The sequence below is a fragment of the Ochlerotatus camptorhynchus genome, unplaced genomic scaffold, assembly GCF_037179485.1.
Source record: "Ochlerotatus camptorhynchus isolate MF236.1 unplaced genomic scaffold, CSIRO-AGI_Acam_v1.1 ptg001099l, whole genome shotgun sequence".
NCBI lineage: Eukaryota > Metazoa > Arthropoda > Insecta > Diptera > Culicidae > Ochlerotatus > Ochlerotatus camptorhynchus.
In genome coordinates, this window is record NW_027041498.1 from 4,304 (window position 1) to 31,288 (window position 26,985).

The following is a 26,985-nucleotide window of genomic DNA, read 5'->3' on the forward strand; positions in this document are numbered from 1 at the left end:
ACTAGCACTGGGAGAATGATACAAAACACCATAATTACCCATCTTCATGCCACGTAGTAGTAAGCGTGATTACCTCTCACCCAGCAGTCCTGGGTTCAATCCCAGTCGGCGCCGCCGGGATGTTCTGAGGCATAACATCTCTGATCACGGGAAGTAAAGCCCATCAACTCATGAACCGGGGACCAAAGGCTTTACTTCCCTCAAAGGCGTGATCAGAGATGTTTTACCTCAGAACATCCCGGCGGCGCCGACTGGGATTGAACCCAGGCCTGCTGGGGTGAGAAGTAATTCCGCTTACCACTACGCCACTGGCGCGGCTAAAAAAAAGATAATATTATAAACTATACCTATATAATTTGGAAAAAATTTTCCTGTATAGAAACTTCAATAATTGGTTTCAAAACAATAATTTATTCGTATGATTTCCATCAAATCTTCCAGGAAACATGGCGCTGCAGTGTTTGTCGTAGGAAAATGGCATCGAGAGTATTCATTCCACAAGAATCAACTGATTCTGTACTTGAGATTCCAGTATTGGAGACCCTGCAACGACGTCACTCTGATGTCAAGCTAGGATCGACTCTGTGCTTAGGAGTGGACAATAGTACAGCATTGGTTCCTCCCAGAAGTCCCGAGCTGAGAAGACATTCAGACGTGTCACCTGCTTCCCTTAAAGAACTAGAAAAACTCAAAGCAGCTGATACAGAGTGGAAAAAAGGCCATAGTGCAGCGCCTAGCAGATCGTCCAGCCCTCCGCGTCGCATGGAGCTAGAGACAGCAACTTCCCGAATAGCATCAAGGCGGCCCTCTATGCGAATGACGAGACAGCGTAGCTATGATGATGAAATGAAATCTAACAATGAATCGAAAATAGTAGAACCTAGTCTAGGACTACCCGCTCCCATGCCTCGAAGGTATTACATACTCAAAAGTAAACACATTTCTATCATATTAATCCGGTTTGTATTGTTTGCAGAAAATCAGCATACGATGTTTATGCTCCAGGAGTGCTTGCGAGTGCTTTGCAAGCTGCAGCATTGAAAGAACCTGAGGCTCCAGGCTCTCGGAGACCATCGTTCAAGATGCCAGTTAATGATAATAGTTTAGAGCACGAAGAAATGCCTAGCCCAGATCACATAATACAATCAGCACTTATTGTAGACGAAGAGCGGAGAAATAAGCGGCGAGGATCGCAGTTGTTAGTAAAAACTATGCTATCCGACGAAATGGTTTCTGCATATAAAATACATTTTTTTTAAATTTCAGGCCCGACATCTCTGCTTTACGGAACAACCAGAATGCCGGAAATCTGCCGATTTACCAGTGCCCAGCGCTTGAAGATCTTGAAGCTCCTAGACGACAAACATCTCTTGATGGCGAAGCTATCAAAATAGTGATTCATGATGTTGACTCTGGGCCGCTTTGTGCTTCAAAGCGAAGAGTTATCCTCCAAAAAGATCCAGCTGATAAAGCACATAGAAGTAAGTATTGGTTATGGACGTGTCTCTCGCGGTGATTTCAGCGACCTTCTCAGATTTTCATGAAACTTTGTGCAATCTTTCAAATTTGTGCAGTCATTTTTCTCTCGCCTTATTTTTCCAAACAACAATATTTAATATTTTTCAATAAATCATGACACAAAAATGTCTCTTCTAGTCGAAATGGCGACAGAGACAAAGCTTTAGGAAAATAACCGGCCTTTCCAGGAAAGAAGATTTACGATAAACAATGTTGGTCGCAAAAAGTTAAAAACTTAAATAGCAAAAATATCAATCATTTTCCTTTATGTATCTCTCGTAGAATGTCACGAATTCAAATATCCTCCCCGAACAAGTCAAGCATTACTCTAACATGTTCGATCCAACGGGGTCATATATGACCCCAACACGAAATCATCTGTGAAAAATCACCGTTTCGAGATAATCACAAAATCATTCTATGGGTCGGCAAAAACCGGCACCGCCGGTTACTGAGATCTCAGCCAAATTTCTGTTTGTTAGCTGAGATCTCAGCAAAATTCTCGTTAAACGAGAACAGGTTGGGGAAATTCTCATCTTTCCCATTGTTTCGGTTCGCGAGAAAATCAGTGCTAACATTTGAAAACGGCGCAAAAGCCATTTGTAAACAAATGGTTTGTGGGCCCTTTACTCACTACCCGAAGAACGCCCACGCAAACCAACAGCATCGTCAGGAAGGGGAAAATTTCCCCTACCCGATGTTGCTGTTGTGTCGCGTGGGTGTACTTCAAGTAGTGAGTAAAGGGCCCACAAACCATTTGTTTACAAATGGCTTTTGTGCCGTTTTCAAATGTTAGCACTGAAATGGCCTTACAATTTTTGTTTACAAAATGGAATTGAGGCCTCTTTAATTGTTGGTCTTGGTTTGTTAGCTGAATCTTGTTGGCATGTTTTTCACTGAGATCCAGCAAAATTAAATGCCACCCTAGTCGGCGGTGCCAATCTAGGCAAATAAAATTGAAATGTATATAATAGTGTAGGTAAGTGAAAAATATGCAAAATAGTATAAGTGTAAAATATGCAATACATTAATGATCTGATTTTGGCAGCCCCTTCTTCAGACTTTTTTCTTTCAATAATTTCACATAACCGTAATTCCAAATCTTTCTCATTCATCTTCAGATGAATGTTTTGAGACTGGGTACTGCGGCTACTGCGTAGTCGTTCGATTTTATTTTGCAAGCTAATGGAAAACTGCTTGAAAATTTTCTTAAGTTTAAGTTTAAGTTTAAAACTGTTTTGCTCGTTCTCAGTTGATTCCCGCCAAGAGCTCTGAGCCAGAAGGACTCGAGCCCCCATGACTCTGTCAAAGTTTGTTTACATACATGTTTTGCCAACGTATGTTTTACTGCAATTGAAAACTCAGCTCATAAAACCTATGCTGGTTTTTATACTTTCATCACTGAGCCTGCTGGTTTTTATATTTAAGCTTAACATTAAGAATGTGTTATGACAAAGAAAGGAGAATTTACTTGAGATTACAATGCTTGACGATGGATAAGAACAGTAACTGCAAACAACAAATTGCTAATTTTATGACATAAAAACTCCGTTGCTTTATAAAACGTGCGCATTACTGAACATCGAATGATACAGAGTCACAATAGGGGAAATGATTCTAATGTTGGCCTATATGGATCTAAGATTGGGCACATCGCTAAAAATCTGTTATTTATCAATTTTATCTAGATGAACGCGTCATTGGGACGGTACTAATGGATATTTTTGGTCGCTATTGAAAATTTTGTCGATTGCTGCATTTAAGTATGGGCCCAAACTAGGGGCATTTAGGCCGACATTACATCCATTTCCCCTGCATATGTTAATTTATTGTTTTTTTATTTTTTACCATAACCAAAATCGTTCAAAATCATTTGTCATCAATTCTTTTTTATTGTTAATTCGTTTTAATCTTTGATCGGAATTTTCAATGAACCATCAGAATGTAAAATAATATTTTTTCAAACCCTTTAATAAGCAGTTATGAGTAAAGTTAAACAAATGTATGAGTTTTAAGAAAATATTTGTAGTTTTATTTGTTTTCTCCTGGTAGGTAATGATGATCAAGATTTGCATTCTGTTAAGAAGGACAAAAATATGTTAGATATTTTTTGACAAATAATTATTTCAAGGTAGCGGCGCCGGTGGTGTAGTGGTAACCGTGGTTATCTCTCACCCCAGTAGGCCTGGGTTCAATCCCAGTCGGCGTCGTCGGGATGTTTTGAGGCATAACATCTCTGATCACGCCTTCCTTCGGAAGGGAAGTAAAGCCGTTGGTCCCCGGTTCATGAGTTGATGGGTCGATAGGTAGGATCCAGGTGTGGGATCTGCCTCCCAAGCGTCGCTAGCATTAGTGCTCAGTACGGAAAACAAGATCGACGGAAAACAAACCAAGGAAAAAAAATATTTTAAGGTTTAACATATTAAATCTCGATGAACATTTCAAAAGGTCTTATCTGCTTTGATCAATTCTCTTCATCGACTTACTCTTTGGATAACCACTGCAATGTGATCCACACGAAGAGAATAGCGGTTACTGTTGCCGTCATCATTCTGTATGCTTTTGACGTAGGACTACGTCTTTCGAGAAGATGGGGGTACATTTTATGAAAACCGAAAAATGAAATTATGATAGATTTTGAACGTTAATAACTTAGCTGCCCCTGAACCAATTTCAATAATTTTATCACCAATCGATCAAAAACATTTCTACGCATCGATAACAATGCTTTTGACTGTTCATTTTCAAATTGAAACTATTGAAAAAGTGGTAAATGTCAAGCATTAATTCGAATTAATTCGAAATAACTAACAAATCCAACAATTACGTACATGCATGTGCTGCTTCCCCAACACAGTCATCAGAGAATATTTCCTAGATGAAACAAGTCGAAGTGACATTCGCCTCCGATCTTCGGGCGTGTACGAATAGGGAGGATGCAATTGCGGAACATTTTGTTGCCAATTCAGAACCACACGCCCCCAACGACCACACGAAATTCTCTCCGTTTTTTTTCCTTGGATTTGTTTTCCGTGCTGAGCACCAATGCTACCCACACCTGGACCCTACCTATCGACCCATCAACTCATGAATCAGGGACCAACGGCCAGTGCTGTAAATTCTCAAAATCATTTGAGCATTTTTGATGAAAATGAGAAAAGTAGCTTTTCGCTATCAAAGGGGACCTCCTCCGAATGGGTGATATCAGTTGCTTAGTCATTTGACGAAGGCATGGATCATTCTCATTTGAGAAACGCTATATATCATTCAATTGAGTGTAACCTACACACAAACGAAGCTCTGGTCGACATTCCGGCAAAAAAGCGAAGCCAACCCGACACCAACCTGACTTCTATCAAACCCCAACCCGATGTTGACCCGACATTGACCCGACATAAACTCAAAATTGACCCGACAACAACACGACATTGGGTCGACATTGACCTTAAATTAGCCTTACATTGATCCGACATCGGGTCGACTTGCCTGTTCGGGACCATTTTGCTGGATTTCTTCCATACTCCACTGTCGCATATCAAATGATACTGAGTGACTCAATTGACAGTGACAATGAGCTTCGAATGAGAAAGGGGCTCTTCAAATTATGGTCATGTGAGAATTCGTTTACACAGAATTGATTGAATGGTTGTATTGGTTCATCTTCAATCGAATGATATGAAAATTTACAGCACTGCCAACGGCTTTACTTCCCTTCCCCGAAGAAAGGCGTGATCAGAGATGTTATGCCTCAGAACTTCCCGGCAGCGCCGACTGGGATTGAACCCAGGCCTGCTGGGACGCTTACCACTACACCACGGGCGCCGCTGCTCTCCAGAGTTGTAATCTTGTAACCAAACTTGGAAGCAGGGGATACTTATAAATTATATTCTAACTCTTTTCTGAAATGAACTTGGTGGCCCTCAAAAGGGCCGTTTTGTTAAGTTGGTGATAAGCTTTAACCTCCGAAACAGTAAAGAGTGCGTCCCTGTCGCTTCAGAGCGTAGACGATATCCATGGCCGTGACGGTTTTGCGCTTGGCGTGTTCAGTATAGGTGACGGCATCGTGGATCATATTTTCTTGGAATACCTTCAGCACCCCTCGCGTTTCCTCTTTGATCAGACCGGAGACACGCTTGACACCACCACGTCGAGCCAGACGACGGATCGCAGACTACTTTAAAAATGTACACCATAGTCAAATATACAATTCTTTGCTTCACCGACAACCATTTTAGGCGACTAGCATCAAAGTTGAGGAAGTGAATCTATTAACGGGTGTTCAATAAAAAATGAGATTTTTTTCAGTCATATAGCCAGTAGAATAAAAAAAAATTCACGAATTCAGTTTTTTTTTATTAAAAACATAATGTTTATTCTTCAAAAACACGTCAATGAATATTGTAAAAGGGGCCCTGGTCAGCCGTACGACGCAATTTAGTCGCGATGCTCTCACTTTAATTACAGAAAGGTATTATTTTATTCTACAAGCGCTGTGATCTCGATATTTGTGTTTCATTGGACAGATATAAAATGGATGGGCAAAAGTCTGGATGAGGAGAGATGATTGATTTGTATAGCTGCGTTTTTCAATCGATATAGAATTCCATACTCCTTGGCAATTTTCTTGATGGCATTGATAATAATTTCGGGAGAAGCTTGTTGCAAGAAATCAAAATCTAAGATTATGAACTATTTTAAAGATTAAGATTTTAAAGAAGATAAGACCAGCTCCAAGCCAAATGGGATAAAAAAAAAATAAAAATGTAAGGCTCGACCTACTCCGATTTGCATGAAACATTGCATAATTATGTGTAATTTGCAATCATTATATTAAAAAAAATCGGCTATTTTGGATCTTGTAATTTTGTTCAAAATGGTGTATTTGATATTTTTCAATAAATTGTAGCACCAAAACGTCACTTCTGATCGATATGACGTTGAGGTAAAGTTTTTTGAAAAGTAGAATAATTCTCGGTATTTTGTTTTCAGTAATTTTGTGTGAAAATTAAAAAAAAAAGGGGTAAAAACGGAATTTTCTTTAAATTGAAGACATTTGAATTAAAAGATGAACTAGCCTTCGGTTTAAAATCTCTATAATAAAGTAAAAAAAAGAAGATATTTGAATTTTTGAATTTTTACTCAAAATCAAATTAAGAGCAAAAAGAGTCGTTACACGTTTTTTTAAGATTTGTTATGGGTTTTTCAAGTGACTTAAGGTATATAATTTTGATTAATAAGCACAAATGTTCATAATTACGCAAATACAGTAGTAAGAAGTTTTCTGAGTGAATGTCGGGGGTTCGTGGGCATTTCTCATTCAAGGTTTACAACTTTGTCTTAAACAAAACTTTGATAAATTTTCTGTCCATTCGTTTCTAGAACGATTATTTCGATTCATGCAAACCAAAGAAGGCCGAGTCTAATCGATTCGTCGTTCGACGTGGAACTAGTCATTTGCGCCTTTACCGACTAGGCTATCTGAGGAACAACATGACTACTAGATGATATTGTTCTTGTCCGATTTTTACACATCTTCCCTGTTTCTAAAATACAGGAATCCCCCGAATTTCTCGGTTCTCCTCCAACTATTTTTCGACTGTCCTCCAACCGATCGAGCTGATTTTTTTTAGATGACTAGTATATGATTGACATTAATCACAAACAAAAATTGTAAAACTTAATTGGTTGGAGGACAGCCGAGAAAAAGTGGTGGGTGGACAGCACCATCCGGGGGATTCCTGTATCAATATTGTGGGATATTTGACATTTTTTCAGAAACCGGAAGACGCAATCTTGAACATGGTGTTTGTTAGCGCTTATGCATTAATATTATTCTTGAGAATTGATCCCATTTGATTTTTTTTACCATTTACAATTTTAAAAAATGTGTACAAAGCAAACAAACAAATCGTACTTATTTTATTTACTTAATTTAGCTCGCGGCTTCGGAATGCGTGTGGTTGGTGGAAAAACTGGTACAGATGGTAGGCTTTTTGCCTACATTGTTTGGACTGTTCCCGGAGGACCGGCGGAGAAGGGTGGTTTACAGCAAGGTGACAAGGTATGAAATAAAGGCATACATTTCGTCAAAGTAATAAAATGTAATACATTGGCTTTTGCAGATATTGGAATGGTGCGGCACTTCACTGGTGGATCGCAGTTTCGAAGAAGTTTGTGCCATAATGGATAGAACTGGTGACGTTATCGAGTTATTGGTTGAGCATGCAACAGATTTTAGAATGTGTGACCTGTTGGATGACGGAACATCAGGGAACCCAAACAATCAGATGAAGACGAACTCAGATATGTCGAACCTTGGTTTTACATCAGGTTAGTGCTTTTTTAACCTTCATTCGAATATGCATTGGAAGACAAACGTTTGAATGATTTTATACTCTTACCCCACACACAGATAATCATTCAAAAAAAGAAAATGAAAACAGAAACACCCTAACCTCCACTCCCTCTCTCAATTGTTCATGTGGTGTGTTCAGAGACCAAGTTGCACCCTTGTACTGGGCGTCTATGCTGTGAGCAAGCTTACTTCTCGGCAACGGAACAGTCGTGCTGTGTCATCACCGACACCCAGTTTGCAGCTTTGGTACTCTGATTGTTAACAGGTCGTATGAATAAAAGCGTTTACTTTACTTTTCCCGTAAGAAAAGCATTGGAAAGTAAAGTAAACTCTTTTTATTCATACGGCCCAATTTACACGCTTTGATTGCTTAGAACTTAACTGGGTCAGCCTCGTCATTACGGTTATCTGACATTGACATTGCTTGCTTATGAGATTATAGCCACAATACTTCGTTGACGCATCTGTCAGCATTAATATTTGAATCCAATCAAGTTTACTGAACAATCTCTAATGTTGCTTCAAAAATCTAATTCCCGACTTACATACTTTGTTGCAGAAAACGAACCAGTCGCTGATAAGTCTCCTTCATCACCAACAAGGCGAAAACTTCCAAAAACACCGGTATAAATCAAGTCATTTATCATCATTATACTTTATATGTATTTAATAGACATAAACCAATCATCTTAATTTACATAATGTAAAACAAATATCACGAAATAGGATTGGAAAATGTAATTGGATTTTATTTGAACAGTCTGGATGGATACCAATCGACCAATCGTTAGTATCAAAGGAAGTTGGTTTAATATTATACTTAAAATAACATGTACGTTCAGAATAATGCTCTTTGTTAAACATATTTATTTACGACATTCAAGTCCTTCATTCGTACAGTTAAAATTTGTATTTAATCAATGCAGCAATCATAGCAAATCATGGAATAAAAAAATACTCAATGCTGATTAACAACAACAATTTTCCCATGCTAGTAAATATTTCGGCAGCTCACTTAAAAGCTTCAAAATAGTTTATTTTTGTTACTACATTATTAATTACTTGAAAAAATCAAATGCATTAATTTTGCATTATTCTATTTACAACATAATTTGCTCAGGATTAATGTCCAGTTGAAGTGTTTTAGCAAATTTTCCACAATAGAGACGTGAATTGCGTTTTGCAAAGTTTAAATAACAATAATAGTGTAGTTGTTTGATATCTATAACGATAGCATTTACTATTAGCAGTTGACGATAATAGAGCAGAAGAAAATTGGCACGGCTAGTATTATTTCGGTTTTTCGTTCAGTATAATGAATATGATTTCGAAGTTTTCTTATATCTGCAAATAATTCAATTAGCCATTAAAAGGAGTTTAAAGCTGTTAGTTATTCGTGCGCGGTGGAATTTAGACGAATTATCAGCGTATCAAGAAAGCGACTTTTTGGTATCACACAAATCTCACAAGGGCTAAGTTTGCGTTGCGATGACGTAAATTTGACAGATAACCCATGGGTTAACTGTCAAATCCACGTAAACGCAAACGAAACGTATCCATTGTGTGTGGCCCTAGTGTAAATGTCTTCATCAATTCCTTACCAATTACCTATCATGTAGAGGTAATTGGCCAGGCCAGGACCCAGGAGCATGGTTCAGGATATCCCTCCCTAATAGGTCATTCAACGAGTTATTCAAAGACTTTTTACATCCTCATGACAATTATTGGCAAATAATAGGGCTATAGGAATTCGATAGGAAAATTATTTCGATCAAGGAAAAGTGTAAGCTTTTAATCAGGGTGCCTTCCATTCATTTTGGATGAAAAAATGTTTTATTAAATTATGAAATATTAAGACATTACAGTAGTATTTTGTTTGTGTAAGCAACAAGAAAAGACTGTGAAGTTTGTGTTTGACACATAATACCTGCCAATTTTGCTACACTGCCCATAATCGCATATCAGTCCCATATGGATAGGAAATCAAGCAAAGATGGGACTGATATGCGATTATGGGTAGTACACGAGTGTCGCAATAAGCGATTTTGTCATTTATCTCACCCACTCTTCGCTCTTCACTCTTCGCGAAGCGGCGATTAGAAAATCGCTCATTGTGACTCTGCCAAAGCTAAATTTGCAGGTTTTATGCGTCAAACAAAAATATTACAATCTTTTCTTGTCACTAACACATACAAAATATCATTATAATATCTTATTATTATATAATTTAATAAAACATTTTTATATGCAAAATGAATGGAAGGCACCCTGCTTTTAATTTTATTCATGAAACTACCGTGCATTTCCAACTTAACCCTTTAAATAGGACACCAACATTTTCAATGCTACAAAGAGCGAAAATACTGTTCTTATCAGGGATCCAAAGGCTTTTCGAATGATCGAATAACTAATATTTTCATTAGGGGTTTCAAGCTTTTTAGCACACGGAGAACTAATTGAGATACAAATCTTTCGCGTAGTACCGATTCTAAAGGCATTTATGGATAACATATTTACATACCTTACATGTACAGCTTAGATTGTTATCAATAAGATTTTCAATACTCTTCAAAGGAAGCTATGATTTTTAAGTTCTACAGGATAAATATAGTATTGAACAATGTCTTGAAAATCTATATGAGTCCATAAAGCTCATGCGTTTGAACTTGAATCTTACATTTGGAGATGTTGTACAACTATTAACTGAATAATATCGATCATTTCCAGGAATGCGAGATGTTGAGAGAGGAAAGTAACTTTTATCATCTAAAACGAGACATTTTCCTAAGTAATTTCTCGTCATCTAACGGCATTGGGTTTTCACGTTCGAAATTTGTTGATCAGTGTATTCTGGAGCTCTTGATTTCTTTCGACAAACTAATCCTATCCTTTTCAACGTTTATGAGATTGCGTGCACTTGAATTTTTTCGCAGCGTACTTATCGAATCTTTGTTGTTGAACGTATTGTGTGGCGATCGAAGTCCTTTTTTATTGATTATTTTGGCTGGTTTTCCAATACCCCTCTTCCGAACTGTTATCAAGGATGTCAGAATACGATAAACAGTAGAAATTGGTACATTTTCTGATTTGAAATGATCCACCGTAAACTTTTTCCCACGATTTTCGTGTGTTTTGAAGAACTGTACAATGCGCTCACGAAGTGCTTCTTGTTTTGATGCCATTTTGAACACAACTAAGCATGTAAAAAAAAAAAAAAAAATCTATAGTTTTGTGGAGAGAGAGAGAGAGAGAGCATTGATTTCCCTGGGTACTGCGGACTCACTCAATGCGCTTGTCACTTGGGAGCCAGTCAGAACTGTCAAACGGGAGCCAAACATTCAGAAGCAACAAACTCAGTTACTGTTCTTAGCTCTCGTCAAGCATTGCAATCTCGTAAAAATGATTCATACTTTTTCATAACACATTCTTAATTGTAAGCTTAAAGACTAAAACCAACAGGCTCAATGATGAAAGTATAAAAACCAGCATAGTTTTTATGACTTAGCTGAGTTTTCAATTGCAGTAAAACATACTTTGGCGAAACATGTATGTAAACAAACTTTGATATCAGTGCTAACATTTGAAAACGGCACAAAAGCCATTTGTAAACAAATGGTTTGTGGGCCCTTTACTCACTACTTGAAGTACACCCACGCGACACAACAGCAACATCGGGTAGGGGAAATTTTCCCCTTCCTGACGATGCTGTTGGTTTGCGTGGGCGTTCTTCGGGTAGCGAGTAAAGGGCCCACAAACCATTTGTTTACAAATGGCTTTTGCGCCGTTTTCAAATGTTAGCACTGATATAGTCATGGGGGCTCGAGCACTCCTGGCTCAGAGCTTTTGGCGGGAATCAACTGAGAAAGAACAAAACAATTTTAAACTTGAACATATTTTCAAGCAGTTTTCCATTGGCTTGCAAAATGAAATCGATTTACTCCGCAGTACTCATTGATGTCCATAAGCTGTCTCTTTTTTGTGGACATTTGTGGTTTGGTATTAGAGAGTTGAAGCTATTCTCATTTTTTTTGTTATAACCCGATAGATTAAATTATTGCGGATCCTAAAGGGCCACGCACATTAGATCCGTTTGCTTTGCGTTGACGTAAATTTGACAGTTAGACAATAGATTTAGCTGTCACTTTGCCGCAACGCGTCCGATCCGGATCTAATGTGCGTGGGCCTTAAGGAAAATTCCGTCCGCCGGCTACCGTAGAGTTCTACCACAGCAAGCGAAACAATTACGGAAGATTTGATACCATTTTGATGACATCTATTGATGTAAAGGAGAGTGGATTCAAATACTTATCATGATGTTGTTTAATTCTTTCGAGCCTCTGACATGATATTCCTAAACTTACGTTTTTTTCTTCCAAAATTTGCCGGGTAGTTGTGAGTTGTAAGAATTAAGGGAGACTTGATCCCCTATTTATGATATTCATTAGAAAATTAATTTTTGTCACATCCCGTGATCGAATGTGTCAAAATTCTGAGGGGGTATCCTCAAACAAAGTTTTTTTTCTCGCTCATATAACAGGTTTAACTAAGTGATCCTTACTAGATCAAGTCTCTCCTAACTGAGGTTTCAACTTCAACACATACCGAACAAAAATGAATTTAAAACAAAAAAACAGTACAAACTCTATCATTGGTTCTATTTATTCCCAGCTTTTAACTGTAAAAATTTGATACTTTTTGGTTGAGTATCCAGAAATATATTAAGAATTTTCATGCTGGCTAAAATAAAAATAATTCTAAGGGATTGAAAACATACAAACTTAAAAATATCAGAGACGTTGAATAGAGACACGCATAGACTGTTCTTCTTTTTCTTTCCTTTTATTTAACATCGGTCTCTGTTCCGCAATCTAGTGCCAATCACCGACGGACATCGATTGCCATCCATTGACGGCAATCGAATGTGCAAGAAGGCAGCTTCCACACCTGCGTAAGATATCGCACCCATTCAACACACATGGGCCGGGACCAACGGCTTTACTTCCCTTCCGAAGGAAGACGTGACCAGAGATTTTTATGCTATAGTAAAATCCCACCGACCTCGGCTGGGATTGAACCCAAACCCATTGGGGTGAGAAAGCAGTCACGCTTACCTCTACACCACCGGCGCCGGAAACGCATAGACTGAAGCAAGAAACACCAAACGAACCGTCAAACGCTGAACCAAACGAGTAAAAGTAAATAATCATTACTGTTCGCTCAATTCACTAGAAAGGAGTATTTTCTCAAAGATGAAAAAAGTGTTTAATTACTTTTACAAAATATTTGATATCTGTTATTTATTTACTTCTTGTTGATTCAATTAAATACAGCATTGATTAGTGTTGAAAAAAAATCGAATAGGAACGTTTTATTTAGTTTTATGGTAATAAAAATGATTGCGCTGCAAGCAAAACAGTAAAATAATACATGGAACGACTATCACCTCGCGTCTCCGCTTTGTTTTTGCAAAATTTTGGCGCGCACTTCATTTTTATTCAGTTCCGGTCGAACGTTCAAATTTCCCCAATAGCATTGTGGCACTGTATAAAAGTCATTTGAAGCCACTCGAAGAAACATGGTTGCCAGTGACATTGCAAAAAGATCTCTCAAAAACCGTGCTGCTGTTTTGACAGAAATTTTCTTTGCGCGCCTCTTTCAACGTCTCTGAAAAAGATATATATATATTCCATAATCTGACGCAATTGTTGAGGCAATTGTCACCATAACATTACCTCCCGTCTAGGCGAAACATTGTAGAAACTTACGTGAAAAAAAACAATGCTCTGGATTTCGAGAAAACAGGGTGAAATCAAGTGTGTATATAGTTTCCCCTACAAGAAGTTCCGGATCTTTTGTACGATCACCTGGCGCCCCCGTATTCCGAATTTATTCTAAAAATAGATCTACAAATATTTTGAAAAAGTTAAGGGTTTTGTCTGAAGCAAGGCCGCATTATTGACGTTTTTGTTTCTAAATTCAATAATAATTACAAAATCATTGATTTTTAAATTTAATTCCAAAATCGACAAAAAACCAATTCAATATTCAAAGTTTTGAAGTTAGCTATCGTTCAATATCGTTAATGAATGATTAAATTTTCAAAACTAAAGAATTAGTTTCTATCCTATTTTAAATTATAATACAATCAACTTTCGGTAACTGAATGTTTATTTTACAGAAACCGGAGCGGCAATTCACTTATTAAAATGCATTTTATTTAACAAACTGGTTTTAAAAAACTGCAAAGTGCGTCTGACACCATATTGCATTTTGATGTTTTGCATAATTATGACATATAACGCTGTAATTCAATAAATTGAAAGTCAATTTAATTGATTCATAGTAACATCAAAGATGAATACTAAGATGAAACTGTCGGAAGAAAAACTTTCTATTTTAGTGTCTTCTTTCACGGTCCCTTTCACCCAATGAGAACTCCCCGTATTCAAGGTAATTTTATGGTTTTGCTGCCCCCTCGGAAGAGATGAAATTTTGCGATCATTTTTATCAAAACAATCACACCAAGATTAGAGATGTCCCATTTTTTAATTACTCGATTAACAACTAATCGATTATTTTTTGTTCGCTGTGCTGCCATTTTTCCACCAATGAGAGTGCAGCACATGTTTGAAACGATCGGTGATGATCCTGTGGAGATGTTAATGCTTATATCGGCATGATCCAACCGATTATAAATAGTTTACTTTTCGGTTCGTTAATCGATTAAACGATTATTCGAATGAAAATCGGACATCACTAGATGAATGTGAAACGTCATTTCAAATATAAGGCCGTTCATAAATAATGATACAATTTGAAAGGGACCGGGGCTAATCACAAATTACGTCTCCATGGTAACTGAAATAAACACGAGTGTTCACCGGTTGGTAACATATTGTATACGCACAACAGAACTGATCTTTCCCCGTTTAGTTAAGGCATAGGCCTGTATTTAAATTTGCAAACAATATGGTACCATTTTGAAAACTTTCATAATTTGTTGTCCGCCTTTCTTCTGCTGATGCATGCCATGAAAGTTGCATATCGTAAATATACCACTCCGGTGGCAGAAACGTCATCCACGAACATTTTGCTTGAAGTCAAAGTTGTTGGTTCTTTGGCTCGATTATCTGTCAATCTAAGACAGCTGATGCAAACATTGAGAAATTATGCTCCGTCCACATAGATGTTTGATTTGTTGTGCGGCAAAATGTTCAACAAGCGCGTAAATGCAGGAATTAAGTATTTATTATTTTAATTTTTAAATTAGGCAAGCTAATCATGTAAAATTCAAGTTTCATTAATGATTATTCACATAAGATTTTTTAACGCATACGTAACGTCAATGCACATATAAACATAGCATAAAAACTGTAGGCTACAGTGCTGACACCACCAATGGTTCAGTAACCCTCCTTCTTGGCAGAGGATTGAAATATACTGACAAATCAATACGTCATACCAATGCGTTACACTTGTGTCATCTCCATGTAACAAGTAACTACGGCAGCTTAAAACAGCAAATTAAATGAAAGATGAAGACAAATGCAAAGTTCCAAAGTTGTTTCGGAAATATCTTCGAAATAAACAAGCATCAACCATATTAACGGTTCGCCTAAATCTGGCTAAATCATTTATCAGTTATTTTAGTCGCTGTATTAATTAACAGATTTAATCGATTTTGTCTGTTGACTAATCGACAGAGATAACGGCGCCGGTGGTGTAGTGGTAAGCGTGATTACCTCTCACCCCAGCAGGCCTGGGTTCAATCCCAGTCGGCGCCGCCGGGATGTTCTGAGGCATAACATCTCTGATCACGCCTTCCTTCGGATGGGAAGTAAAGCCGTTGGTCCCCGGTTCATGAGTTGATGGGTCGATAGGTAGGGTCCAGGTGTGGGAGCTGCCTTCCTGGCACGTCGGTAGCATTGGTGCTCAGCACGGAAAACAAGATCGACGGAAAAAACAAACCAAAGGAAAAAAAAAAAAAAAATAATCGACAGAGAACTTCAAAGCTTCAATTTCAAAGGTACACTAACATCCCTGGTGACAGATTTCTGAACTAAACTGTGCATCATCCAATAGATATTGTTCATCTGATCATCTTTGCCAAAGGAAGTGAGCCACATGGTACACAAGCTCCACTTGCTGAGGAAATTCTCAACTAAACTGTCCACCATACAATAGGTCTTGTAAATCTGAATAACTTTGCCAAAAAAATCAACCTTCTATCTAGTTGACTGGTTGACCGCCTGGTGTATTATTCACTTGAACAACTTTGCCGTAGACTGAAACCTTCTAGCTAGTCATGTCAAGTTAAGCAATTAATTTGAAAACAAATGGCACATTAGTGTCACCTGGAGGGGAAATTCACAACAAAGCTGTTGACCATCCAATCTAGTTTATCAGGCCTTATCCATCTGAACAATTTTAATGAAGACCGTATAATTTCACTCAAAATCGTAAAAAGAGATCGAGTAGGGAGTAAATGCAATTCCTACGATTTTGAGTGAAATACTTCTCAATTTTGAGTTAGTCTCATCGTCCGTTTACTGTGTCTAACGATGTGACAACCGCCACATACTCATACGAACTGAAACAAAATGTAGTTGTTTTTGTTTTAATTTAATTTAATTAATAACCTCAACTACAGACAACCTCAACGTTCATTCATCCCAACTGAAACAATACGTACATTAACATTACGCTACAGTTCAAAAATCGTAAAAAAAATATTACCGAACAGGGAAGCCGTGATTATGTGTGTTGATAAATGTGATGGACTTAATAATCTGAACCTTTTACTTTTTTTTAATTTTGATATGCTGACTTATGAACTCCACTGTTTTGAGTCAAAACCTATGAATTATAAATTATGTTTCATAGGTCAAACTTATGATTTCCATAATAAAGTCTTATGGCGAAAAATCATTAGTGGTTCTTGTGGTATTCATAAGTTTATTTGCCTCAGTGTACGTGAAAAATCTGATGTATTTCAGAAACGAGACGTTCACCCATATTCTTGATTTCGTTGGAACCGTATTTTCCATGCAAAAAAACTTTTTTTTTTGTATGGAAAATACGCTTCGAACGAAAACGAGAATATTGGTGATTTTTATTTACCTGGGTACTGCGGACTCACTGAATGTACTTGTCAAACGGGAGCCAAACATTCAGTAGCAACAAATTACTGTTCTTATCTACTGCCAAGCATTGTTTGTTTTTCCTTGATTTGTTTTCCGTCGATCTTGTTTTCCGAGCTGCGGCACCAATGCTACCGACGCCAGGGAGGCAGCTCCCACACCTGGACCCTACCTATCGACCCATTAACTTATGAACCGGGGCTTTACTTCCCGCGTGATAAGAGATGTTATGCCTCAGAACATCCCGGCGGCACCGACTGGGATAGAACCCAGGCCTGCTGGCGTGATAGGTAATCACGCTTACCACTACACCACCGGTGCCGCTTGCCAAGCATTGTAATTTCATGGAAATTATTCATACTTTTCATAACACATTCATAGTGTTAAGCTCAAAGGCCAAAACTGGAATCAACTGAGAAAGAGCAAAACAGTATTAACCAACGATTGAACAATTCCACAAACAATTGAACTATTCCACAAATGGTAGGGATGATACCCTGAACACGTCGTTAAGCAAAATAACAAAAAAAAAATTTATTAGGGATGCCTTGTAGAAACGGAAACGGAAAAAAAACTTCAAAGCAGGCTTACTTACGCTGCTTACATAAAATTTAAAAACAAACCCATATTCTTTGATGCAGGATTGCTTCCACTCATTTGCTATAAAAAAAAATGATTTTCGAAATTTTGGAATCATTAGATGTTATAAAGATATTTTGTACTTGTTAGAGATTGAACGGCAAGTGCTTGACACATAAAACCAGTCAAATTCGCTTTCAGATAGTCGCAATCAACGATTTTACGGCTCGCGAGCGCTCACTCTTTAGTGAACGCTCACGAATCATAAAATCGCTGATTGACAAGTTTCATGTGTCAAACACATACTTTATAACCTCTTCTTTTAACTTACAAGTACAACATATCATAATAACATCTAATGATTTTATAAATCTGAAAACACATTTTTTTTATAGCAAATGAGTGGAAGCAACATTGCTTCACAGAATATGGGTTTGTTTTTAAATTATATGTACACAGAAAAAAAAAGTTGTTGAATATTAAATCCAAACAGCTGCACAGAGGTCATTTCGATGGTGGTGTAATATTACGTTGTACGATGTACATCGATTTTGCGAACAAAATTACATCTATTGATGTAATATTGTATCTGATTTTTGCTATTACATCATTATTTCATACATCAGCTTGAATTACGTTGATCGATATTACATTTTTTTACTGTGTAAGCAGCGTAAAAACGCATAATTTTCGAATATGTATCATTTGATTAGTTATCGCATGGTGTTACTTGAATAAAAGCAAACTGACCAGTTTTTGAACTTTTAAAGTACGTAATGAACTTTTGCACAGGTGCTTGAACGATTAAAAATTCAGACTTTTTTTTCGTTTTATTGAGTTGCTGTGCCAATTTCTACAAATTTATTGAATTAGCGAATAGAACATCATTTGTCATTAAAGTTGAAATCATTAGAAATATTGTATACCTATGAAAGTATAACAAAAGCTTATATCTGATAAAAAGTGACGAACGAATAAAATGCATAAAAACTGACTGTTATATACAGAATGATTTTTGGATACATGAAACAGCTGAGAGAAATTCGCATATAGATGCATTAAAAGGTAAATAATAAATTATATAGCATTAGTAAAATCATAAAATACGTTGTTTCTAGTCTCAAGATCCCGGTGATGTTTAATCCATATTCGGAATAACAATGCATGAAATTTTAAGTAATTTTTGTATTCTTTTCATAAATTTTTGTATTAGTTTCAAAACATGCGATGTACTGCAACAACAAAAAACGTACATATTTTCTTATATCCAATCCTAAAACATAATTGTGACAATATGATATGCAGGGAAAAATATATAGAAAAAACTTCTAAAACAACGTCTGCATGTAGTATAAAAATCTAATAATTGCTTCAACCTACAAGCTGTACGATACAACTCAAATTCATGTATGATAAGTTATAGCATGACGATCTCATATTGTTCCATACATTTTATTAACGGACTTCTAAATTAAGAGCATGTAGCATATGTTGCCCGAGCCGAGCAATTTTCCAGTCTTATTATTACTACTAAACTGATCCATTACTCATGATAGAAAATGCAACATAATTCCTGAAATTTTTATTTTTCTTATTGTAAATAATTAAAATCGTTTCCTCTTTTTCCGTCTACTTCGAAAATAAGCATGTGATGTGATTGCTTGTAAAGAAGCTAAATGATAAAAACAATGTAGCAAAACGTATCAATACAAATTGAACACAGTAGAAGTTGGAAACGATTTGGACACTTTTTTGGTTCACAAAAGCATGTATTTGAAAGAATATTTATTTGTCAATTTGAATATTTCTTTACTGGCTCCTATATGCGTTTGTCGATTGCATTTCTGACTTGGCAACACTGTTACTACCGTGTTAAATGTGCACTCCCTTTCCCTTACCATCCAGAATGAAGTTTGTAAAAAAAATGATATAATTTATTAGGATACAAGGGCACGTGGGACATTTAAAAAAATCCATAAACAATTATCCGTTAATTGTAAAAAAATTGTTCTTGAATACATTCACTGCTTTCTGCTCGCATTTTCATGAGCGTTAACGGAAACATGCTATTGAATACCTGAAAAAAGAACCATGCATCCTCTCCTCTCAAATGTTATTTGCTATGTGATCATTATAAAATGTCATTACCAATTAGAAAATCTTTCAAGACTCAATACCTAAGACAAGACGAGATAACAGAGGTATGAATTTGGATCCAGTTTCGGTCCAGATTGGTTGATTTTGAGGTTAATGATTGGGTTAATTTAGAGCAATGTGTGCAAAAATACTATCAGGGCTATATGCATTGATTGAGCATAGATGATTTTCAGCACTACTGCAGAGATAACTCTAAGACCAGAAGGTCACGAAGAAACGTGCTCAACTTTTTGACTCAGCTCTTGTACTCTCTTCGGTCCCAAGCTAATCGATGCACCCCTCGAAACATAGGAAAATCAACGAACCCCTAACTTTATCTGTCAAACTTTCATATCGAATCAAAACAAACATAGTGTAGTTACATTCCAAGTGTTTTTATGTTACACGCTATTTGTGGGCTACTCAGCGACTGGGTGGATCGCATTCATTTTTGCATGCTGTATGGAGTTGTCAAAAAATGAGTAAACTGGTTTTACTGCAACAAGTTGGATCTACCCAGATTGTGGGTAAATGGTTCTGATATCAATTTTTCCTAAGTTCAAAATGGCGTTTTTAGAAGTGAAACAGTGAAAATGGAGCAGCTACGTAATAAAATGGATGGTGAAAGCTATCAGTAGCTAGTTGGTTACGTATACAACTCTAACAAATAGTTCGTTGGTATCAATAAATACAGAATTATCATTTTCACAATATTTTTTTAATATTCTTCCTTGACGAAACAAATTAAATATAAAGCATTCATGGGGCATTCATTCGTTTCTACCGATATGGGTTTACTCAGTTGAAAAATGTCATAATCTGAGTAACCGTTACCCAGTTTCCTCCATAGGCTCATTTATTCAAATTTGAGTAAAATCATGTTAACTCATTTTTGGGTAACTTCCCTTTTGGATGGACTGAGTGATTTTCGACTCAAAAATGAGTAGCCACAAAATAGCGTGTACTTTATACGCGATTTTCAGAGTTGGTTGCAGATTGAAGCATTAGTGTAATAATTTATTAGCAAGAGAATGATCTTTAGAAGAGGGTAGGTGGATAGTTCCGTTAGAGTACGGCAGTATGAGTATTGAATAGAAGTTGAAAATGAGCGAAGAGCCATTAATGCGACAGTTTTTAAAGTCAGACGCACATCTTTTGCCTAACCCGTACGATGTACGCGGAGACTTAAAGTATGTCTTCAAGTCTTCAGGCAAAAGATGTGCGTCCTCCTTTTTCTCATTACTGACTGCGGCTGTGGAATAGTTCTAGCGACGTTTCATCACTACCTAAAGCCTCACGTTTGCGAGAGCATTTCTACACTGAGGAAACTGTCCCTTCAATTTTCATAAGCTGCATCGTATGAACACATAAAAATACGAGCTCCATCCAATTTCATAGGTATTTTATGAATTCATACTCCATCTATAGCATATATAGTTTTATACAATAAACGGTGCACGAAATAAAATGAATTTCATGAACCCATCGTATGAATTGCTTTTACGCAAAATATGTCAAAAATTAATAATATATGAAAAGTACTAGGCCAGTGTAAATTACAACAAAAACAACAAAGATGGCAGATCCAGTTATGCGACGTAGCACAAGACTTCGTGAATATGTAAGTAGTAATTTATTATAGAATCAAAGCAGTAATTTATGTTTTAAAATCTTTAGTTTTACATTTCCAGATTAGCTTCTGATGCTTCTGGTTCTACATTGTACATAACTGCACCGTTGCACCAGCTGACCGAGAAGACCCATTGCATGAAAATCGAACGCCAACGGAACGAGTTTTTCGATTCCATCGAACTTTGTTCAGCATTCTCAGCTGCTTCGTCTGATGTACTCCAAAAGATCAAAGCATCATGATTACCATTTAAACCAGAAAACGTTTTTAAAGAAATTGTAAGTAAATGTTACAATTTACTTATAAAATACTAATTCAAATACGAGTCAATATAAACTAAGAAAATAAAAAAAAATCTCGTTTATTTCCCACAAAACTAAATGACGTAAAAATGTAAACGTAGTGTTCCATGATATCCATAATAAATTTGGATTCAAATTCATAGTTGTATACGAGAAAATCATACGATAGCAGTATGAATCAATTTGACAGTTCTTCATAGTCCGATCGTATGGAATTCAACCTGAAATCTTGTCACAAAAAATCATACGATATTACTATGGAATTTAATGGAATAACAATCTCAGTGTAGTCGATGGTGTGTTATAATGCAATTCTTCTTTACCCAACTATTGTGTTGCTCCTCTCGTCATGACCAACTTGGTCATCTCAGAGAGAAAGCAGTAGGGTGGTTGTTGTGAGCGTTGCCAGGTCATTTTCAGAAAAATCTGGGCCAGTTAAAATATAAAATCTGGAAAAATCTGGAATGCTTAAAAAATCCAGTTTTTAATATAATGCTATTGAAATCTAAGTGATGCGCCAATCTCCCGTAAAAATCGGTCAGTATAATCATCTGGAATTTATTTAAAGTACTACAATGGTGATGAATTACATGTTTAAATAAATTATATAAAGCATATAACTTGTTAGCATTACTGAAATCATCCAAAAGCTGAAAAGTATTGACACAATATGCCCAAAAAGTTTAAATATCCATTTCGCAGAATTTCAAAAATCTAGTTTAATGTGGGCAAAATAGTGCAGAAAATATGTTTAGAATTGTTTTTTGAACTGTAACTTTATTTAAAAAGAATGAGAAGCAAAGAATTAAGCAAATTTGATGGGATGGATTTTTTAAACTAATAATCGATGTAGTTCTTGCTATTTGATGTAGTACCAGAATTTAAAGATTTTATTTGTTCTAAATAATTCTAATATTACACTGAGGTTGATCAGATTTAAAATTTAATTCTTAACATCCTACTACACACAACACCCAGTAGACCAGTAGGCCATTTTATTTTGAAGTAAAATATAGCTGGCTGAAGTGGGAATCAAAGTTTAACATCGTGGTACCCACACACAGTTAACCTAAACTACGGGTAACTCCACTATTCGCATGACCATTACGAATAATTTTATGCCATAGAATAATTTTATTATATTACTAAAATGAAAGTCTTATAGCTTAATTTTTGAAGTCTCAGGATCTCGAAATGATTCTGAAATCTGGAATTTATAATTTTCCTGGGTCCCAGATCATGAATTTTTTTGTTAGGCTGAATTTACTTGGAACTCTTCACAGTATATGTTCGCCTTTTTTTTTAGTTCCATCTTCTCAGACCCATCCGATAATTCCCTTTGAACTACTTTGTAGGTAATGTTAGAATTGTGTTGAAATCCTCTTCAGTATTTCCTAATTACTCAAGTACTTTGCCAAAATGGTTTTGAAAGTCTCGCAGAAATTGCGCATAATTCCGTTAAAATGTCTTAAATTTTTATTAAAATGAATCTCCATAGAAACATTGGACAGAATTCCATTGAAATTATTCTCACGATTCGTATCAACATACTCCTCAAGTTTCATCATAAGAATTTTCTATGATTTCTCTTCCGAATTGTATTTTCTTTATCCACAAAATCTCCATGCAAATATCATCAGAGTTTACAAGACAATTGACACCGTCTTCAACTGAATATTTAACACTAGACAATGGACAACACACCACACCCAGTAGACCTGTAGGGAAATTTTCAGGTTGCCAAAATTTGCACCGGCTGGAGTGGGAATCGAGCCCTCACTTTGTGGCACTAAAAATACGCCTGAACGACGGGTGAAGTCACATGACCACGAAGCCCACAAAGATGGATGGAACTCTACTCAGAATAAGCTTGAAATTCTCGTTTGATTTAGCAAGGAATGCACTTTACACTTCACTGTGAACTATTTTCAGAATTACCTTAAAATTCCAATAATGTCCAACGTTGGACTTTAATAATTAAAGTAGCAAGTTGCAGTGATATTTTTGAAGCAACATGTTTTAAAAAAATATGGGAAAATCTAGAACATATTTAAAAAATCTGGAAATATACGTGGTCTGTCTGTGTATCTGGCAAGATGACTAAAAATCTGGAAAATCCAGATAAATCGGGAATACTGGCAACGCTTGTCTGCTGTACCATCATCAGCATTGTAGACGGATAGTACTAGAATTTCGACTAGGATGGGGTCCGTTCTTCGATTTGCTTGGGACCAATAGACTAGTCAAGTAGTGAGCCAATTTAAAATCGTTAGTATCCAGTCTGTCGAAGACAGAGCCAATCGAACAGCGCCTATCTTGATTGCATTGACAGTGTTACTAGAAATCACCTAGGCATAGGTTGCCAATGCAGTTTGTTTTGAATCCGTTCCCCTCTTATACTAGACCCTCTATAGATTAACGCGTATTTTACGGAAAATATGCTTGTTAATCTACTTTAAACTGCTGGCTTCCACATTTCGAGCTACATAAAAGGTGCCTAAACATGTTTTGGAACATCAACGCTGATCAACTAATTAATTTAAAAAAAGGTATCTTAGGTGTATTTAAAATAATTCAAATATTAATTTTTGACAGTAATTAAAGTAATTACTTAATGTAAGGGTGTTTTTGTTTTTTTTCATTACTTTAAAGCAGTAATAATAAGATTTTAAATATTTGGTCAACAGGCTTCGTTGTATTGAAAGGCTTGTGCGTGCCCGTTAATTTTAGCTGTAATGAGCATTTGCAAGTTTTTTTTTCGGCTAAGAGGAAGAGAAGACAACTGGCTTCTTACTCTTTTATCTCTATCTATATCTATCTCTATCTGACGCACTTCAAATCGGCCAATCACGAGCTGGTTCGCTCCCGTATTGTCTCCTCTTCCTCTTTTCGGGATTATGAACTTAAAGGATGTTATTATCACATGTTGTACTTGTTAGTTACATGAAGAGGTGGCAAAGTATATGTTTGTAACATAAAACCTGTCAATTTTGCTATCTAAGAGTCACAATCCACGTTTGCCAAATTAAGTGTCCAGGAACAGATTGGCTACACCCCTGGGGAAGTGCCCAGAATCTAACTCAAACTAACACCCATCATGCGACACATCAAATCACATGAGGATTCAAAAATTAGATCATTGGTGGTCATATTGAGTGTACGAAGGGTCAGATCTCACCGTAGGTGGATAAATTCAGGTTTTTATAACTTTAGACTACATCCATATCTGCCCTACCCTGATTTCTATTTGTTGCGTTGTTTCGTTCTATTTCTCATCCATTGGGGCATTCTGTTAATGTTTTGTGTCGCTAATGACGTTAGAAATCGCTAGTCTGACTAGCGCGCTTCGGTTTAATCAAATATACTGTATTAATATGGATACTATAGATTCCATAGATAAGCGGGGCACAAAAAGTTTTTTTTGCAACCATGAAAAATAAATGATCTTACTGCCATCCGTGAAAAATGTTCATGCCATCATAGAGCTCTTCGTTGTCCAGTTTAGTTTTGTTTTGTTTTATTTCGTGCGCAAAAGTTCAAAATGAAGTGCAAAACAAATCTTTGGAACAATGAATCGAGGAGTGGTTTCCTTCTGGTGGAGTGTTTTGTGCTCATAATATTACAATACTTCCCCGGGAAAAACATCATGATGACGTCATGCTCGTTTGGCTAGACTAACTGACAGTTCGTTTGGCAACATTCTACTTTGCCTCCGCTTATATATGGAATCTATTGTATCTATATGTATTAACAATATAGTTCATTCTGTTGTTTTTTTCCGGAGACACGGCTTTCGGCCAACAAATCTACAGGCATAAGCATTGTACACAACTTTTTTGTCTGATTGTACATAATTTTTCATATGTAATAATTGCATCTCACTCACTCCTCGACAGTAATCAAATGCATGTTGGTTGCCTTTTCTTACATTAGGTGGTGTGTTGAACAGGAAATTTCTGTCTCCTGAATGATGTATGTACAATCGAAGAGTGAACTATATTGTTAATGTAGTATATTTGGTTTAATGCATGCGCCACTATATAATTCGTTTGGAAAACTCACTTTCGATCCTCCTATATAATGGTATAACTCGAAAAAATGCGGACACATTGAAAACTCTGCCATTAAGGCATTTTTTTAATTATTTTTTTTTTCAAAGTTTTCACTGAGAGTGTATAGAATCACAGTAGGCACTGGTTTTCATGATAAGTTCATTTGTTTACATTATGGCTTCACCAAGCACGTCGCGATTCGATCCTGCACGCTCGAAACGAAAATCCTAGTCTATCCGCTCCAGGCAGTTTTCGATCAAATTCCTGGGCAGGAATTGTATACCTCGGTTGACCGGCAGAGTTCCCCGGAAGAATGTAAAAGCAAAAAGAAGGCGAAATTCCCCAAAAAGCGAAGCTTCCGATACTTCTGAGACCATGAACCAGCAAATTTACCAGGAGTGCCTACGGAAGAGACTACTGCCTTTTCTGGAGCAGCATGAGGTGGATTACCTATTCTGACCGGATTTGACAAGCTGCCACTACTCAAATTCCACCAAACAGTGGTACAGCGTAAATGGCCCAAGGAGATGAATCCTGCCAATACTCCGGAGCTAAGGCCAATTGAGGAATACTGGTCAATTGTGAAGCCCACACTGAAGAAAAAAGGTGGAACTGCAATTGACCTGAAGGATTTCAAGCGGAAATGGAATTTGGCAGCCAAAAAATTGGGAGCAGGGCTCGTGCAAAAGATGATGGGCCGTGTACGAAGAAAAGTTCGAGCAATGACCTATGGTAAGAGAGAAGACTGAAAAAATGGTCTTACAATAAGCATAATACCTACTAATGTATAGCTATTACATTGAACTATGAAAAATAAAACGCATTTTTAAACCCAAACAAGATTTTCGTATCCGGATTTTTTCGTGTTCAACCTTTATCATTCAATTCACCTCAACGAGATTGAAATGTCTCTATGCATGGGCGGAACTAGAATGTTGGGCTAGAGGGGACCATGGCTCTAGCTGACAAAATAGAAACCATAAACCATTCGGGGATCAACATAATGTCTTCACTTCTACATTCAAACGATGGCAAAAAATGTACACTCTTTCAGATTTAAAAAAAAAAAGTTTTTACAGAAGTTCAGAGACCTTCTTAGAAATCAACGAACATTCATATAGAAACCACAGACAAACAGACATATCACTCATTGAACAAGAATTTAACGGACGATTATAAAGTATTGTAGTTGGTAGTACCGCCACCTGTGGCACGCATAGTCTATTCCCTTTCGTTTGATGTTTACACATTACCGCCATCTGTCCAGCGTAGT

The 26,985-nt window shown here is 36.7% G+C and overlaps 1 protein-coding gene across 1 annotated transcript in view; it reads left to right on the forward strand.

Moving 5' to 3' along the window:
* Positions 1 to 441: 441 nt before the first annotated feature.
* The window catches only part of LOC135716052 (regulating synaptic membrane exocytosis protein 1-like), a 42,442-nt gene continuing 15,898 nt past the window's right edge, over positions 442 to 26,985 (forward strand). Inside the window, exons 1-6 of the mRNA XM_065238902.1 lie at positions 442 to 914; positions 977 to 1,198; positions 1,267 to 1,481; positions 7,455 to 7,579; positions 7,641 to 7,848; positions 8,433 to 8,497. Of these exons, the coding sequence (XP_065094974.1) occupies positions 475 to 914; positions 977 to 1,198; positions 1,267 to 1,481; positions 7,455 to 7,579; positions 7,641 to 7,848; positions 8,433 to 8,497 (1,275 nt within the window). The 5' untranslated portion in view covers positions 442 to 474. The remainder of the gene's footprint in view (positions 915 to 976; positions 1,199 to 1,266; positions 1,482 to 7,454; positions 7,580 to 7,640; positions 7,849 to 8,432; positions 8,498 to 26,985) is intronic.